The sequence below is a fragment of the Echeneis naucrates genome, chromosome 7 (genome assembly GCF_900963305.1).
Source record: "Echeneis naucrates chromosome 7, fEcheNa1.1, whole genome shotgun sequence".
Taxonomy (NCBI): Eukaryota; Metazoa; Chordata; class Actinopteri; order Carangiformes; family Echeneidae; genus Echeneis; species Echeneis naucrates.
The window spans coordinates 12,928,178-12,942,771 of record NC_042517.1 but is presented as its reverse complement, the minus strand read 5'-3'; the positions used below and the strand labels follow the sequence as shown (position 1 = coordinate 12,942,771).

The following is a 14,594-nucleotide window of genomic DNA, read 5'->3' as shown; positions in this document are numbered from 1 at the left end:
TGAGGTCTGACATTTCTTAAGTCCACTGATTAGTGAATCAATTAGAATATAATCAGGCGAGTAACTGTTAAGTACAATAATTGTTAATCAGATTTCAGAAGTGATAAATTAGGAGATCTTGGCTGCTTTATACATCACAGTAGGAATATCAAAACTGGATGTATCCTACAGTTACCGGTGTGCTGTCCAACAAATACTCTTGGTTCAAACTGTTAATAAGCAACAGAAAACCTTATTGAACACTGAACCAGTGTGGTTTGTTAGTCCAATTGATTATTATATTGTTACATTTAAAATTTATACATTGGCTGGAATTTGTAGATCCTGGGTGTATTATAAAGTGAGATCAATACAGCTGCATTACTGCTTGTGTCTCAGATGGTGTTTAAAGACATTGGAAATCCATCTTGTAGCAGGCTGTGGCTGACCACTGTTGCGTTGATCTCGGCTTTAAGTCTGCGCAGATCTGTCACATATCCAATTCTCCACAGTCAGTCCAAGTGCTCACTACAAATAAAACTGAAAAAGGGTCACTGCGTTTCTATAACTTTTGAATATGCATGCCTTCAGTCAGCCCTGATTTAAACATGCCAAAACAACATACAAGAACGCAAACAAGGTAGGTATAGAGATTTTAATAGCAATATTATCTACTCAACCTATTCAACATACCAGATAGCTCATCCCAAGATTACGGTTTATACATAATGATGCTACTTTAACAGGGTCTCTCAAAAATAAAGTACTAAGTGTGGCAGTGTAATTACAGCAACATGTCTGTAATATATCGTACGACATTTAATGTAAGTAAAACACTTCTTCCTCATTGCACCTGTTTTTCCCTGTGCCGATATATCCACTCAGACCTAATGACGTACAATCTCACACACATACAATAATGTCAATAATGCACTTGGTACCTGCATGCAAGTGCCGTCCTTGAAATGTGTTTTGATTTGTTGACTTGCAATATTAAGTGAACATGTGTTGTTTCATCTTACCACGTGACCTCCTGTGGCACGGTGGGAACAAAGGAATGGCGAATGTTTGTTTTGCCTTATTTAAATCAGTACTCTTCCAATGTATCACAACAGGGATTCAATTAATTTCAACTTGTGCTACTCCCTTGAAGCATAGGAGGGAAAACAATTTCAGAAAGATGAGTTGCAAATTATAGGCAGACCATTTGATTAGAGGTCATTAAGATGGAGAGCAGATACGTATAAATGAAATACTGCTTAGGTAACGACTGCAATGCACTGAAAGGGCATTTGTCAGCTTTGTCGTCTTCATTAATGGCAGCTTCAACACCATTATTGCATCAAAAACAATCACACTGATGGTGTTTGTTATATTATAGTAATCACAATGTCAATTAATATGGAACACATTATAATATTTTAGATATTTCAGAGCCACAATGTGCAATTCCTATGTGCACTTACACTGTACATATTCTGAAATTCAAGTGTGCAAACAACGAGGGCCAATAAATGTAACAGCTCATGATGACTGGCTCTTAATTCCACTATCTCACACTATCACTCGAGCCACACTTCTGTAGTCTGTTGTAATCTCATGACATTCTGTATATTTCTGTGTGTGTGTGTGTGTGTGTGTGTGTGTGTGTGTGTGTGTGTGTGTGTGTGTGAGAGAGAGTGAGTGTGTGTGTGTACACATTTATTTGCACACATACATGTATGTGGGAATATGTCTTTGTGTGTGTCGGAGTTTTTCCAGCCACTTCACTCCCTGTGAATAAAGATGAGATTCAGTCCGGGTAGATGAGGAAGCCGGAGAAGGTGCTGTACTTGTTTGTGTTCCCTCCGTGGACCTTCCCTCCGTCCAGCTGCACGCAAACCTCATCACCCACGTCCAAATGCAGGATCACACTGTTGGAGGCGTAGTCGTAATTCTGATCAGCATCCTGAGCGATGGCGCTGGCTCTAACCTGTCACCCAGTGAGGACGTACGCAATGACAATTAGAACATGGACAAACCTAAGCAAACCACTGCAAATGTCACCACCACTTTCTTTTAAAGCTTTTAAACTAAAACTAACTCATCTTTTATTCTTAATTTGTTCCTTCTTTTTCCAGACTGGGACATGACCAATTATGAACAGCTTTCAAACGAGACACTCGTGAGTATGACAACACCTACACATTCATGGTTGGCAAGCAGATGGATGGGACAATGACCTGTGACCCCAAAGGTGAAGTGAAAACACAGCCACTCTGTTATTGATAAGCTATAAACAGGAGTCAGGGACCAGAGGATAGAGATCTGATTGGGTTGTGAGGATAAGGGGACTCACTGGGGACAACAGGTTGCCCATGGGGAAACTAGCTAAGCCGAGAAAGCGCATCACTATCCACACCAGCTATTGACCTGTTGCTTATGGTCCTGAGCCAGCTCAATATGCATGATATTGAGTGGCTATGCCTGAGCCAGAGAGTTTCTCATTTGCATGCCGTGTGAGTTCGAACTTCTTGACCCTACAGCAGTGGATCTTTACTTGTTTGTTAACACACTTAATTGGGTTTACTGATTGTGGACATTTAAATGCACATTCCCAGATTGAGTTGTAAGCAGGATTTTATTATTATTAATAATTTTTTTTTTGTCTTTTCTACTCTTTATCTTCACAAGAAACCTCCCAATCATAGTGCATTAAATTGGTTTTGGTGTATAAATAATTTAGTTAAAATAGCCATTAAATAGATACTGGAAAAGATTCACAAGGTCATAAATGTGTTACAGTGGCTCCAAAAGCGCTTTTTTGTTGTGTAAAGCTTTTGGATTCTTATTTAAATCATACTAAAACTTCTCAAATTTTCCTGCAAATATTTGCCGTGAACAATCTACTCCATGACATTCTTAAAAATCTCCATTGTTGGATTGTATCAATAATTCTGGTGTAGCAGCTTCAATCATCAGACATATGTCAGCCATCAGTGGCCTTGTGTCTGCCTCTGTGTCCATCCACGGAGTGAGCACTCAATCTATGTCAGCAGCCAGACAAGCCACGCACATCTCTGTGACAGCCACAGAATATGATCTGCAACTCAACTACCATCATGTCATTCCCGTCACTGGGGCTCCATTCTCCCCATCGAGCACGCATCAATTTGAAAACAGTCAATTGCTGAGTGCCGAAGCCTGCGTTACTGTAACCAAAAACATTTCTTTGCACACATACATTTTGCCCTCGTCTGAGCATATTGTTCGCCATTTACCAGCCTTGAAGTTGTGCTCTGTTACCTAGACACGATCTGTAGGTCTCCTGAAACGACATTCGGGTCATGGGTGCTGCATCCAACATGGAGCATGCTGGCCAGCAGCAGATAAATATGTCCCTGTCCACTCTAAACCAGATTGATTAAGGGCCAGAGAAGTCGTTCTCCTGGGGCTTCACAGCTCAGCAGCAACACAATAAAACCGACCACGGCTACTCTTTCACTACTACAAGTCTTGATTCATTAGATTTCAAATTCCCTAAACCACATGGGTGTTCTTAAGTCAAGATAACCGAGGACGCTTCAACTTAAACTGTTACTCGTCCTTCTGCAGCTCTCGTGTGCTCATCTTAATGTAGGTTAAGTGAGCATGTAAGCTGTATTACGCTGAAAAAGTTGACCCATTGTAGACAAAGTGAAAGAAGTAAAACTTTAATGCAGCAATGCTTTTGTTGGTCTGCCTGTATATGACAGAGAGTCCGAGATGTGGAAAAGTGAAAGATCATTTCAATAGCCAACATGCGTAAGTCACTTGTCCTAATGTATATGCTACATTTAGTTCCGTTAAATTTTCTAGGTTTATAATTTCTAGTTTCATTGTTTCTAAATGATTGTATTTTCGAGGCCTTGATTTATCTCTTTGTAGCCTGACTCCAGTGGGAGTTGAGCAACTAGGATATTGAATGTTTCATGAAAACATCATACCTTAAATAGGATTGTGTGATTGTGTGAGGGAACAATCTTTCCCAACAAAATTTACTTAAGGAAGAAAGAAAAATGTAATTTCAAAAATAGCATGTTGTTTTTGAGTGAAGTTAAATGACATTAAATGAAAATGAAATTTTATTTGGCTTTGAAAAGATCAGCATCCAGGGGTTCTGATGTAAATCTGGCCTAGAGCACAAAAATGAAAAACAGTCTTTATGTGTTGATGCTTTAAGATGTATTACATTTCCACATGGTAAAACAATTGTACTGATAAACAAGCTAAGTAATTAAAACAAGATGTCATCAGATAATAATAGATAAAGAAAGATGGCCCATTGTAATATGATGTCCTTAACTTGATCTTTCTATACGCAGCTGGTGCCTGAACATTCATTCATTATACAAATATTTTGCATTAAATGTCATAAATCAGAGCAAAACTAATTATTCAGCCAAATATTTGTTTTAAAGGGAACTCTTTTGGGGACACTTCTGTGATCCTTGGCAATTGGTGTTAGAAAACACTGAATAATCTACCCTTTCTTTGGCCCTCATAAGACCATCTCTCAAATAACAACAACAATCTATTGTCATCTGTAAAGGTTATATTGTTGTTCTTCTTGACATGTGTAGTGACAGCCAATATCACATTTGCATCTTTTGCTGCTTCTGACAGTGATGCCATTGCTGTGACTTCTTATTGACACCCGGCATATGCCATCCTGCTCATTATTTTAGTCAAACAGTGTAACCGAGGTCTCCCTCAGGCCTTCTCAGACGCTCATGACTTCATGCATGGAAGTGCGATTGAATTCTGTATAAGAGAATAATATTAATCACTCAGTGTAGAGATCATTTTGCCAATATATGATATATGAATTAGTGCTTCAGCTGATGTTTCTCTGCATGAAGGAATAATGCAATCCAGCCATTAATCTAGACACCAGACAGAGGGGCATGAGAGAGCCGAGGTGGGATTATGGCAGGAAGCCGACAGAGGAGACAGATACGGCTGGAGGACACGGGCTGATCCATGTGAACCAGGCAGCACGCTATGCTGATCCCGGAGCTGGCGGGGTTGTGAGCCGTGAGGTAGGGGCCCCCAGGGCTCGCCCGTGGCTGTCTCTGTTGCTGCCTAGCCCTTTCATTATAGGGCCTCCAGTAAACACGCTTGGGAGCAAAGGGGGCCACAGGCAAGGAGGGAAAGAGTGGGGAGGTGTGGGGAGCAGCTGCAGTGTCATTTTTTATACGAGTGGAGCGGCACTGCAGACAGAGGACAGGACAGAAAAAAAGAAGGGACAGTGGGAAGAAAAACAGGGGGGGGGGGTGGCTAACAGACTGATCAAGCAAGGCTATTTTGTGGGGCCAGAGAGATGTAGGGGTATTTGAAGTCTTGTTTTTATCTGTGGTGCTGTGCGCCACTGGTAATAAAACTGACAGGATTCATTCACGGTGATATACTGACCTCTTAGAGCGGAGACAATAGAAAAGTAGCTGTTAAACTTACCTAAGGGACTCCAGTACTTGACGGGAAGGCTGGGGACCATGGCTGGGGGGAGGGGTGGGGGGTTGTGGAAATAGAATATTTATTGAGTAGGTTTTCCCTCTCCTCTGGGAGCCTGGGACGCTGCACCAAACACCAGCAGAACCAAACCTTGGATGAATATTACCTGCCAGCACTATAGCCTGCGGTCTGCAGCATCAACATGGGCAAACTTATGCACGGCTGGAGAGGCCTTATCCTCATTAGAGTTAGGTTATGGTATCTTTTTAGATAAAAAAAAACCAAAAACTAAACATCAGCATCATCAACATTTTGACTTATATGATCCTAATTCTATATATCAAGCTCTTTCCTGCCTTTTTCACTCTGAGGCTAATTATATTTCACCTGTAGCAACTGCAGCTCTGCACTGGGGGAAGTTATTGCAGGTACTGATCATTACAGTGAGTGATGACATTTCAACACTACTGAAAAATAACTTGACCTTTAATTGAGCTATTAAAAGAGTCTATGATAGGTTCAAAAAAAAAAAAAAAAAAAAAAAGGGGCGGAGCGGCTGAATGGGGGCAAAGCCACCATCTATTTGTCTGCATTGTACATTTTGTCAAGAATATTTAATAGTGATATACAGTACAGTGATGCACTATGGGAATTTAACTGGGAGGGTGAAGAGCTCATGTAGCTGGAATATTATCCCTGATAGTAAATTAGTTATTACATACATTTGTAACTGTGGCGTCAGCATTAGGAGGGGGGTTCATGAGCATTTACCTTGAGGGAGGCTTAATCAACATTAAATCATTAAGTATCATAAGGACACAAAATGGCTACATCACGATACCGTGCAAACAATATGCAGCTGGGATTGATCAGCTGAGCAAGAATAGGGCAAAACGTTGTGGAGCCAACATTCTTATCACACATTGGAATTGTACCACAAGTCAATTACCATCACATTACACACACAGAGGCAACTGAAGTGTGACCCCCTTCAATCACAAATCCCCTGACTCTGAAGCCCTGCCATGCTGCAATGATTTGTGAAACTTAGATTTAGGTGTGAGCAGGTAGGCTTTACAGAGTGAGGATTTAGTGAAGGTAATAGCTATTGGATCTTTAGGAATCCCATGGAAGCCGTGTACACCCCAATACATGCCCCTGAGATCCTGGCATCAAATTATACCACACTCATGACACACGATATCAGTCACAGTCCAAAAGCCAATTTAAATATCACCAGCAATACAGATACAGATACTGTTACATATGCAATATCCCCCCCAAAAACTCGAAAACTGTTTGTCTTTAATGGTATTGGCGCTCGCTGAATTGGCACTGAGACACAGCTTGTAAACTAGTTTTCTCTCGTTCTCTGGCTGGCCTTGATCACTTGTCAAGCCGAGACATCTTGAGTGGGTGTCCATTGGTCATCTTGCATGATCTCATTCTGGCCTTCACCACCAGCCTCCCAGATGCCTCGTCTACCAGCCCACTGTCTCCACACCTTCATTAAGTCATCTATCTTCCTCTTCTCCACCCCTGATCTTCCCATCAACTCACTTGTCTTGTCTTGCTTTGTGTTTCGCCGTCTCCAAGCAGACATCTCAGCATGTCCGTGTCATGTCGAGTCTCTCGTGTTTCATTCATTCGCGCTAAATCTGTCTAAGGCTTCAATCTGCTGGAATTTCCACCTAAGAAATGCGAAGCTGCAAATGACCCGATGTTAAAGTGGAAAAGTTACAGCGCAATCAGAGAGGGAGAGGGACATATTTGTACATACGGCGATACTTCTTTTGATTAAGCATAACCCAGTGGGCAGACAAAACATCCAATAAGCCTCTGCACCTACGGCAATGTTAAAACAGTTCTTTCGATTCTACAGTAAGGAATGCAACCTGTCAAACATAGTGCCCATTTAGTGAACCCTCGCTGCTGACTGGCCTCAGGCAGAGGACTCGCCTGCCTCTGGGCTTAAATAACTCCAAACATGATCAGGCATTCTGCAGCATTTCATTTACACTCCATTTTTGTTAACCAGCAACTGCTGTCTGGATAGAGTCCTGTTAGGTGAGAGCTCTATTTAACACAACTGTTTAAGGAGGCCACCTGACGGGTGTCAGATGGACCTCAGTGAGGTTAAATAATTGAGTTGAGTGAAAAGATAATTAATGGAGAATCAATGAACAAGCTGGGGAGGGGTTAGGAGAGGAAAGTATAGGGGGTGTTCAGGGGATCTAATCTAAGATGTATAAATTATTTAGCAGTCTAAAATGTCTTGAATGACAATATAGGACATTAGGCAGGCAGATTTAAACACATATTCACCTTTGTGGTCTCAAGCATATAATCAAATGGCGGCCAATTATGATTGATTTCAAACATGGAGTTTTACAGCGCACAAAATCAAGCCAAAATGATCAAGACTGAATCAGCCTTATTTTAACCATACGGTATGCACAAGCCCACATTGACCTGTGTGGTGAAACAGCCACTGGCACCGGGGAGTGAGGGCTGAGTACAGAGCATTTGCATGTTAAGTCCTTGATGAATGAATGAATGAATGAATGAGAAAAACCAACTTGAAGAATATTTCCTGAATTTGGAGTCCTCTGATGAAATTCTTGTGTTTTCTCCCACCTCTCCTCGCCTCTTCCCCATCAGCCCCTCTGTCTTTAATTAGTGTCTGGGGAATGAGGGAGTGGATGAGTGGACTGTCAATTTAGCATTCATTATTTATTTAGCTGAGGTGTAAACTGACTGGTCCACGCACTGACAGACATTTCTCTTGCGCTCTTTTGCACTTCTGTTTAGGCAATAATCAAGCTCTGTGTATGATACTTACTAATTAGACTGTTGCTTTTGGCAGCGGCTGCATTCTGCCACTTGTCATTTAGCGACAGTACATTTGGGAATGCAAATATCTGTGGCTGTAATTTTTGACTGTATAGCATGAATTCCCCTTAATGAGGATAAAGATTACTGTTTCATTTCTCAGCTGTCACGTTGCCACCTGCCCAGTGAAATGTGTGCAGAATCTGAAGAACCCAATGTTACAGAGGTGAATGAGAGTCAAAGTAACAAAAGCTGGCCAACAGAGAGAAAAATTCTTCCATGATCGTGTGTGCGCATGCATTCAGACAGATATGTGCACAATGCTTTATCCAAACATGTAGACACACCTACGCAGACAGACACACATTTTTACTGACCTGTCCGTTCTTCTTCAGGTCTGCCCACATGCTGGTCCCATCACCACCCCTCATTAGAACATGGTAGGTGAAGAAGTAGATGCCAGGCAGAGGGCAGGTGAACTTGCCAGTGGTGGGCTCATAGTAGTTACCTACATTGGTCACCACATCATCGAACTTCAGTATTTCACTCCCCTCATGCTGTTTACGTAGCCCTGCATAAAAGGCAATTTTGGGAGTATAGAGTGAGGGAGAATAACCACCAGGGCCTGGACCTGGTGGCCCCTGTGGCCCTGGTTTGCCTGGTTCCCCAGGGGGTCCTTGTGCTCCTTGAGGGCCAGGGATCCCTGGAGGCCCACGGAGCCCTGACTTTATCTTCTTCCCAGAGTAATCCTGGGGGGGTGGAGACACAGCTGTCAGCTCTTGGCCTTGCTGAGGGGTGGTGTACGGGTCACAAACCATCCGGCAGCTTCCAAGCATTTCATAATGGCTCCCTGAATTTCCACTGTTCCCCCCTTTGGTTGTGTGGACCAGCAGGGGAATGGTCACCAACAGTATTAAAACCATTGCCACACCTACAGCAGCACCGATGACACGTTTCCTGCGGCTGAGCCGTGAGGCGGCCAGCGTCAGGAAGTCCTCTTCCCCCTTGGCTGGAATAGTGCCGGCCAGGATGAAGCCCGTCAGAGAACCAATTTGGTATGAAAAGGTGAAGAAAGATGCAGAGAAGCGCGGGCTTGAATATGTGTCACTATCCAAGTATTAGAGGGAACGCAAAATGCCAGTCAGGAGAGAAACAACCAGAGAGCTTCCTTGAGGACTGATAAATATGCTCACAGGACCGCAAGGTAGATTTAGAAGCTTTTATGTTGAAAGAAAAAAAGAAAGAAAAAGACAGAAAAAAAAAATAAAAAAACTTTATACAGCCCAGCGTTTAAGGAAATGAACACACAAAAATGTGGTGACCCACTACAGAAAACATTATCATCTGATGACGTCTGGCTCACCCTTTTTGACCTCTCTTTTAGTCTTCCAGTTCAATTCAATTTTCAGCATCAAACAGAAAGCATGACTGGCACTGAGAGAGCATGTCGTGAAAGCACAGCTTATCAAAAGTGTGATGAAAAGAGAGCTGGTGCCAAATTCAGCTCATTGAGAAGTGAGTGGGGGTACCATTTGTTTTCTTGGATGATGAGATAATTGTTTATTTAAAAGAAAGATCTTCTTTTGAGTCCGCCCTACAAAGCACAGGATTTCACTTCATTCGGAGGTCTCACTTGATGCCATCACAATAAGTGACAAAAGTTCATCAGAGATTTTTTCTTGGCACAGGCTTAGTCATTTTATGACCCCCTCCACTTTTATTTTAATTCCACCAGTCACATCCAAAAAGGAAACCAGTGACACTTTGGTCAACCTGGGTGTGCTTTTGATTCCTCCTCAGGCTATGTCTCAATCTGAAAATAATAGCAAAAAGAGAAAAACTCAGTATCTTATTTATTAGAATTATGTACTAATTTAGCTGAAATACAATTTTATCTAATTATTTAAGTATGACATGTAAAATAAATATGAATAACATTTTAATAGTAATAATGTTTCCTGGAAATAATAATAATGCTATATATATTACATTATAGATTTAAATCTATGTGACATAAAATCAGGATTTACGCCATAAGAATGGTTTTCATTCAATTTAAAACAGCTACAAGAAAGCGACAAATTCAAAGTAAAACTCACCATCTGTTTCTCATAATCCACAAACATTGTTGGAGAATAAAATTCTGTGTACATCAGTGCAGTCCGCGCATCACCCAAAGCGGCTGACAGACTTTGGACCGCTGGAGTGCCAAATGGGAAGCTGGAGAGCCGACGGGCGCGCAGAAGACGTCCAAGAAAGTGATGAGAGTTTCTTAATCGGCGCTTAATCCCCTCTTTTCTTTTCCAGGTAGAAATTGGAGTGGAAATGCCGCTAGCTTCAGAGGGGAAGGAAGCCCAGGAAATACCTGCTACAGCACTTTTCTGACGCCGGTTCCAAATGGAGGAGGACGCACAGCCGGTCTGAAGCTCATATCCAATGTGAGTCCACTGTGAAGCGCACAGCAGTGTTTAGTCCATGGACGGCCAACACCTGTTTGATCTCTCTCTCTCTCTCTCTCTCTCTCTCTACCCCCCCACACACCCTCCCTTCCCCTCCCTCTCTAGTAGCTGCATCATTAGTTGGCTCCTCTATTTATGAATATTAATTTCCAACACATGTGAGAACTGATAATCACAGCACATCTAAAGAGCTCTTTTTTTTTTTTTTTAATTTTCATTCCTTTTATTTCAGGTAGACAAAAATCAAATCATGCACTAAATTAATGTCACTGTCAACTGATTCACATCATGAATGCACTGATGCTTCTGACCTGTGTCTTGTTAGCCTGACATTCGGCAGTTGTTAGAAGCAAACATGTTTGATAAAGTGCTGGAAAATGAAGAGAGATGTTTTCATCTTCTGTGTGCTGTGAAAGGGAGGACAGGCGGGTGACTAAGTAAAAGCAGCCTCGGCATGATGTGTGAGGAATGGAGCGGAGACACTAAATGTTCCCCAGACCATTGTCTGTGTGTGTGACTTGCATCCCACAGCTCCAAAGCCTCATTAGTGAGACACCCTGTCCCACACACGGTGCCGCTCTTTTTTCTTTACCTAAAACCTCACACCCAACCGCTAATGCACACGTGTGGACATATGCAGGTGTACATAGCCAAAGAGTTTTACACCATTCGTTAAAGGAAGGACACCCTTTGGGTTCTCGTTTCAACTTTTTTGCTCACAGTTGAAGTAATGTGGAGGCTAAAATAATGTTTTCCTATCAAGTTGCGTTCACAAGTGATTGCACTTTATTTCTGGAACATGTTGGCCAGATTTGTAGCTCGTATCATAATTTCCTTGGAGTCTTGTGTCACCTGTCTGACAGGGAAAACCGGAGATCTGTGACTTTAAAGTTTAATGGCTGAAGCGGTGGTAGCAAGGGGATTAGGTCTACATACAGTATTGATGGCTGCCTTTTCATCAAGCAGCTCCTCTTCGACCTCCTCTCCCCTCAGATGTGATGACCACTGTCTGGCAATGACAGATCATTCTGCCTGATCCCATCAGACGTGGAGACATAGATAATCACTGAGTTTTAAAGTGCTCTTCCAAGGATGGGTTTGGGTTGGATTTGGTGGGAAATTGAGGTGGGACAGGGCGAAAGGTTTGGGGAGCGATGGCCCGTGATAGTTCCAGTGGGAAATGTTGGTAGAGGTGAGCAGCGCAGGGACAAGTTTAATGCTGTGTCAGTCCCAGTTTGCAGGTCAGCCAGTCTGGCCTGCTGAAACAGTGCTCTCAGGTCCTGAGTGGCACACGGCATATAATCATTGCCAACAGTCAGAGGCAATATGCTCAGGATTGGATTTTTAAAGGCTGTTAAAATATTACTGAGGTGATTAATATTGAAATATGCGCATGTCTTTTAGCTGTCTTTCTCTCTCTGTCTCTCTCTTTCCTAATTCTCTTTTCAATTTTTTCCCCTTAGTATTCACACAGACCAAAAATTTCAACATTATGTGCATTATGTTGATGACATGTCCTTTCTTCTTTTTAGTGCAATTCTTTTATCATTTCGCTGATGTGACTGCGACTCACACAGTCTCTGCTGTGGCCAACAGCAAAAAAAAGAAAAGGCCATGGGGAGAATCAAAAGTGTAGTGTTTGAGTTATTAGTTTGTTTAATAATTAATTTCATATATTGTGATACACCGGGAATAAATCTTTGTCTTTAGTGCCTAGGTCTACATAATTTGATTTCTCTTTTGTTCTGTGTAAACAAGTAAGAGAGGAGCAGGAACTTATTTATGACCACATTACTCATGTGATAATTCTTTCCTGCAATAGCTCCTTTGCCTGTTTCTCAAACATACTAATTCTTCAGTTCATCCATGCACAGTGAGACTTAAATACCTCCAAAACTGTCAGGTTTTATTTTTTCTTTTTAATTCATGCAAAGCACAGCAGAAAACATCTCAAATCTTTCTTGCACACAAACTGGTGAATGGTCATACTAGGTGAGCTGACAGATAGAGACACTGCGGTTTACTTTGAGATGGCAGCAATGTTACACAATCACCAGCTAAGGCAACACAAACTGAGCATCAGCTCTGGGGCATGAAATATGGTCCCCCAGAGGCGCGTAGCTGCCAGAGGGCCGTCCCTCCCAGAGGAACCACTGCTCACGTTATCCACAGTTAACACTGACAGGAACCCAGCTATCGAGAGCCCATTCTTTGCTATGACGATTACTGTCTTATAAATCAATTCAGAGGCCATTACGGATATAAAGAGGTGATTTGGAGGATGTCTAAAACCAGGGACAAGTGTACAGTTGAGGAAAAGTTGCTGGAAGAATAGATCAGCATTTCTGGATTTAGACTTCTGCATCTAAACATCTGCATAAAAGCGGCACATGCGAGTTACCGATATATCTGGAGCTTCTATTTGCTTTGACCCTTGAAAATAAGGTTGTTGTGGAATGTACTATAGAGCGAAAGAGAAAAGAAATGGAAGTCTTGAAAGTGTCTCATTTTTAGCCAGTTAAGTCAAGGATAAATATGAGGTTTGTTTTTTTCTGGCCCACTTGTCCGTGCATCATATTGTTCTTGTACTCTGTTCTGAAAGGCTTGTTTTTCTCTCCAACTTATCTGAGCATGTGTGTTTACTGTACAGTAAGTGTAGATTTGTAAGCATAGCGCAAGGGTGTGGATGTGTCTACATCCTGGTGCTGTGCTGTTTCATTAGGTTCTGATTATGGGGCCTGATGCAGAGTGACAGTGTGCAGATTGAGTTGCACAGCCACTCTAATTCTCTCTATTAATAACAACCCTGCACACTGCCATCCTGAACCACATTTATTAATCACAATTTGTCATCTGTCCGATGCTCCACCCTCTCCCTCTCCCTTTCTCTCTTCCCTCCTTCTTTTTTAGCCGTGTTCTCCTGCTCCACCTCCGACTCGCCCTCCCTCCCAGCAGGGCCAGCTACCGGCTGTACCTCCCCACCCCCAGCCCCGCTCGCTTTCAGCTCAGAGACATGGTCCAGCATACAGAGGGATGTTCTCACTCTGCTCCGTCACTCACATACTGCTGTTTAACTGCGCTCTGGAAGGAGTAAGATTAATTAAAATCACTCCAGCTGTAATTGGTCGATTTAACAGTTAACAACTAGGGTTGGGTGAACTCTCCTTGAAACAGTCCACTGAAGTCTATACTGGAGTATCATTTTGTAATAATATTTACAAATATCTGTGATGCTCTTTGCTGGCCTTGCAAAACATACAGAGCTTGTGATGGCTTCATGAAACACATCGATTCTAGTCACAACTCCAGTAATCTGGAGTCTCCATTTACACAGAACGGTGGCATTTAATCAATATTTATGCTGGGATATGCACACTGTATTATTGCATTATTGGTGAGAAAATATTCCCATAACTAAAATCACATTTCTGCTCATGCCTCAGTCAAATGGCCCTTGACCCCACTCAGAAAGATGATTTATGAGTCAGCTAGTCCCCGAGGTCCCGCTCTGCCACTCTGGTACTCTGACTGCTTTTATACTTATTATATTGACACATTTAGGATATTTATTCACCCTGAAGTGCAATTTCATTGCACAGGAGAACTTTTCCTCCAGTTTGTTTCTCTGGGAGTTACGACTGTTGTAGTTTGCGTCTAATTGTTAACCGCCGAGCACATTTGAAAAGCAATGCCTCCACTGTTGTCTGTTGAGGTTTTGTGGCGGCAGTGTTCCTCTAATTACAACGCCACCTATTCCCAGACTCCTAAGTGCAACCCACCGCAACCCTCCCTCACAGAACCGGGGTCCCTCTTCTGTTTTCTTTGAGCAAAATGGGTGTTTGGGGGAAACAG

General features: G+C 42.3%; 1 protein-coding gene across 1 annotated transcript; it reads right to left on the bottom strand.

Annotated features, from left to right (window-relative positions):
- Positions 1–1,771: 1,771 nt before the first annotated feature.
- Positions 1,772–9,209, bottom strand: c1ql4a (complement component 1, q subcomponent-like 4). The gene is made up of 2 exons (XM_029507025.1): positions 8,661–9,209; positions 1,772–1,951 (listed from the first exon to the last, which is right to left on the bottom strand). The coding sequence occupies exons 1-2, from the start codon at positions 9,204–9,206 to the stop codon at positions 1,772–1,774; spliced, it is 726 nt and encodes a 241-aa protein (XP_029362885.1). The 5' UTR covers positions 9,207–9,209.
- Between the last annotated feature and the right edge of the window lie 5,385 nt (positions 9,210–14,594).

Coding starts and splice junctions, on each gene's coding strand:
- c1ql4a (XM_029507025.1), bottom strand. CDS start 9,206: ATGGTTTTAATACTGTTGGTGACCATTCCCCTGCTGGTCCACACAACC. Junction 1,952..8,660: donor ACCTGAAGAAGAACGGACAG/GTCAGTAAAAAT, acceptor ACTGGGTGACAG/GTTAGAGCCAGCGCCATCGC.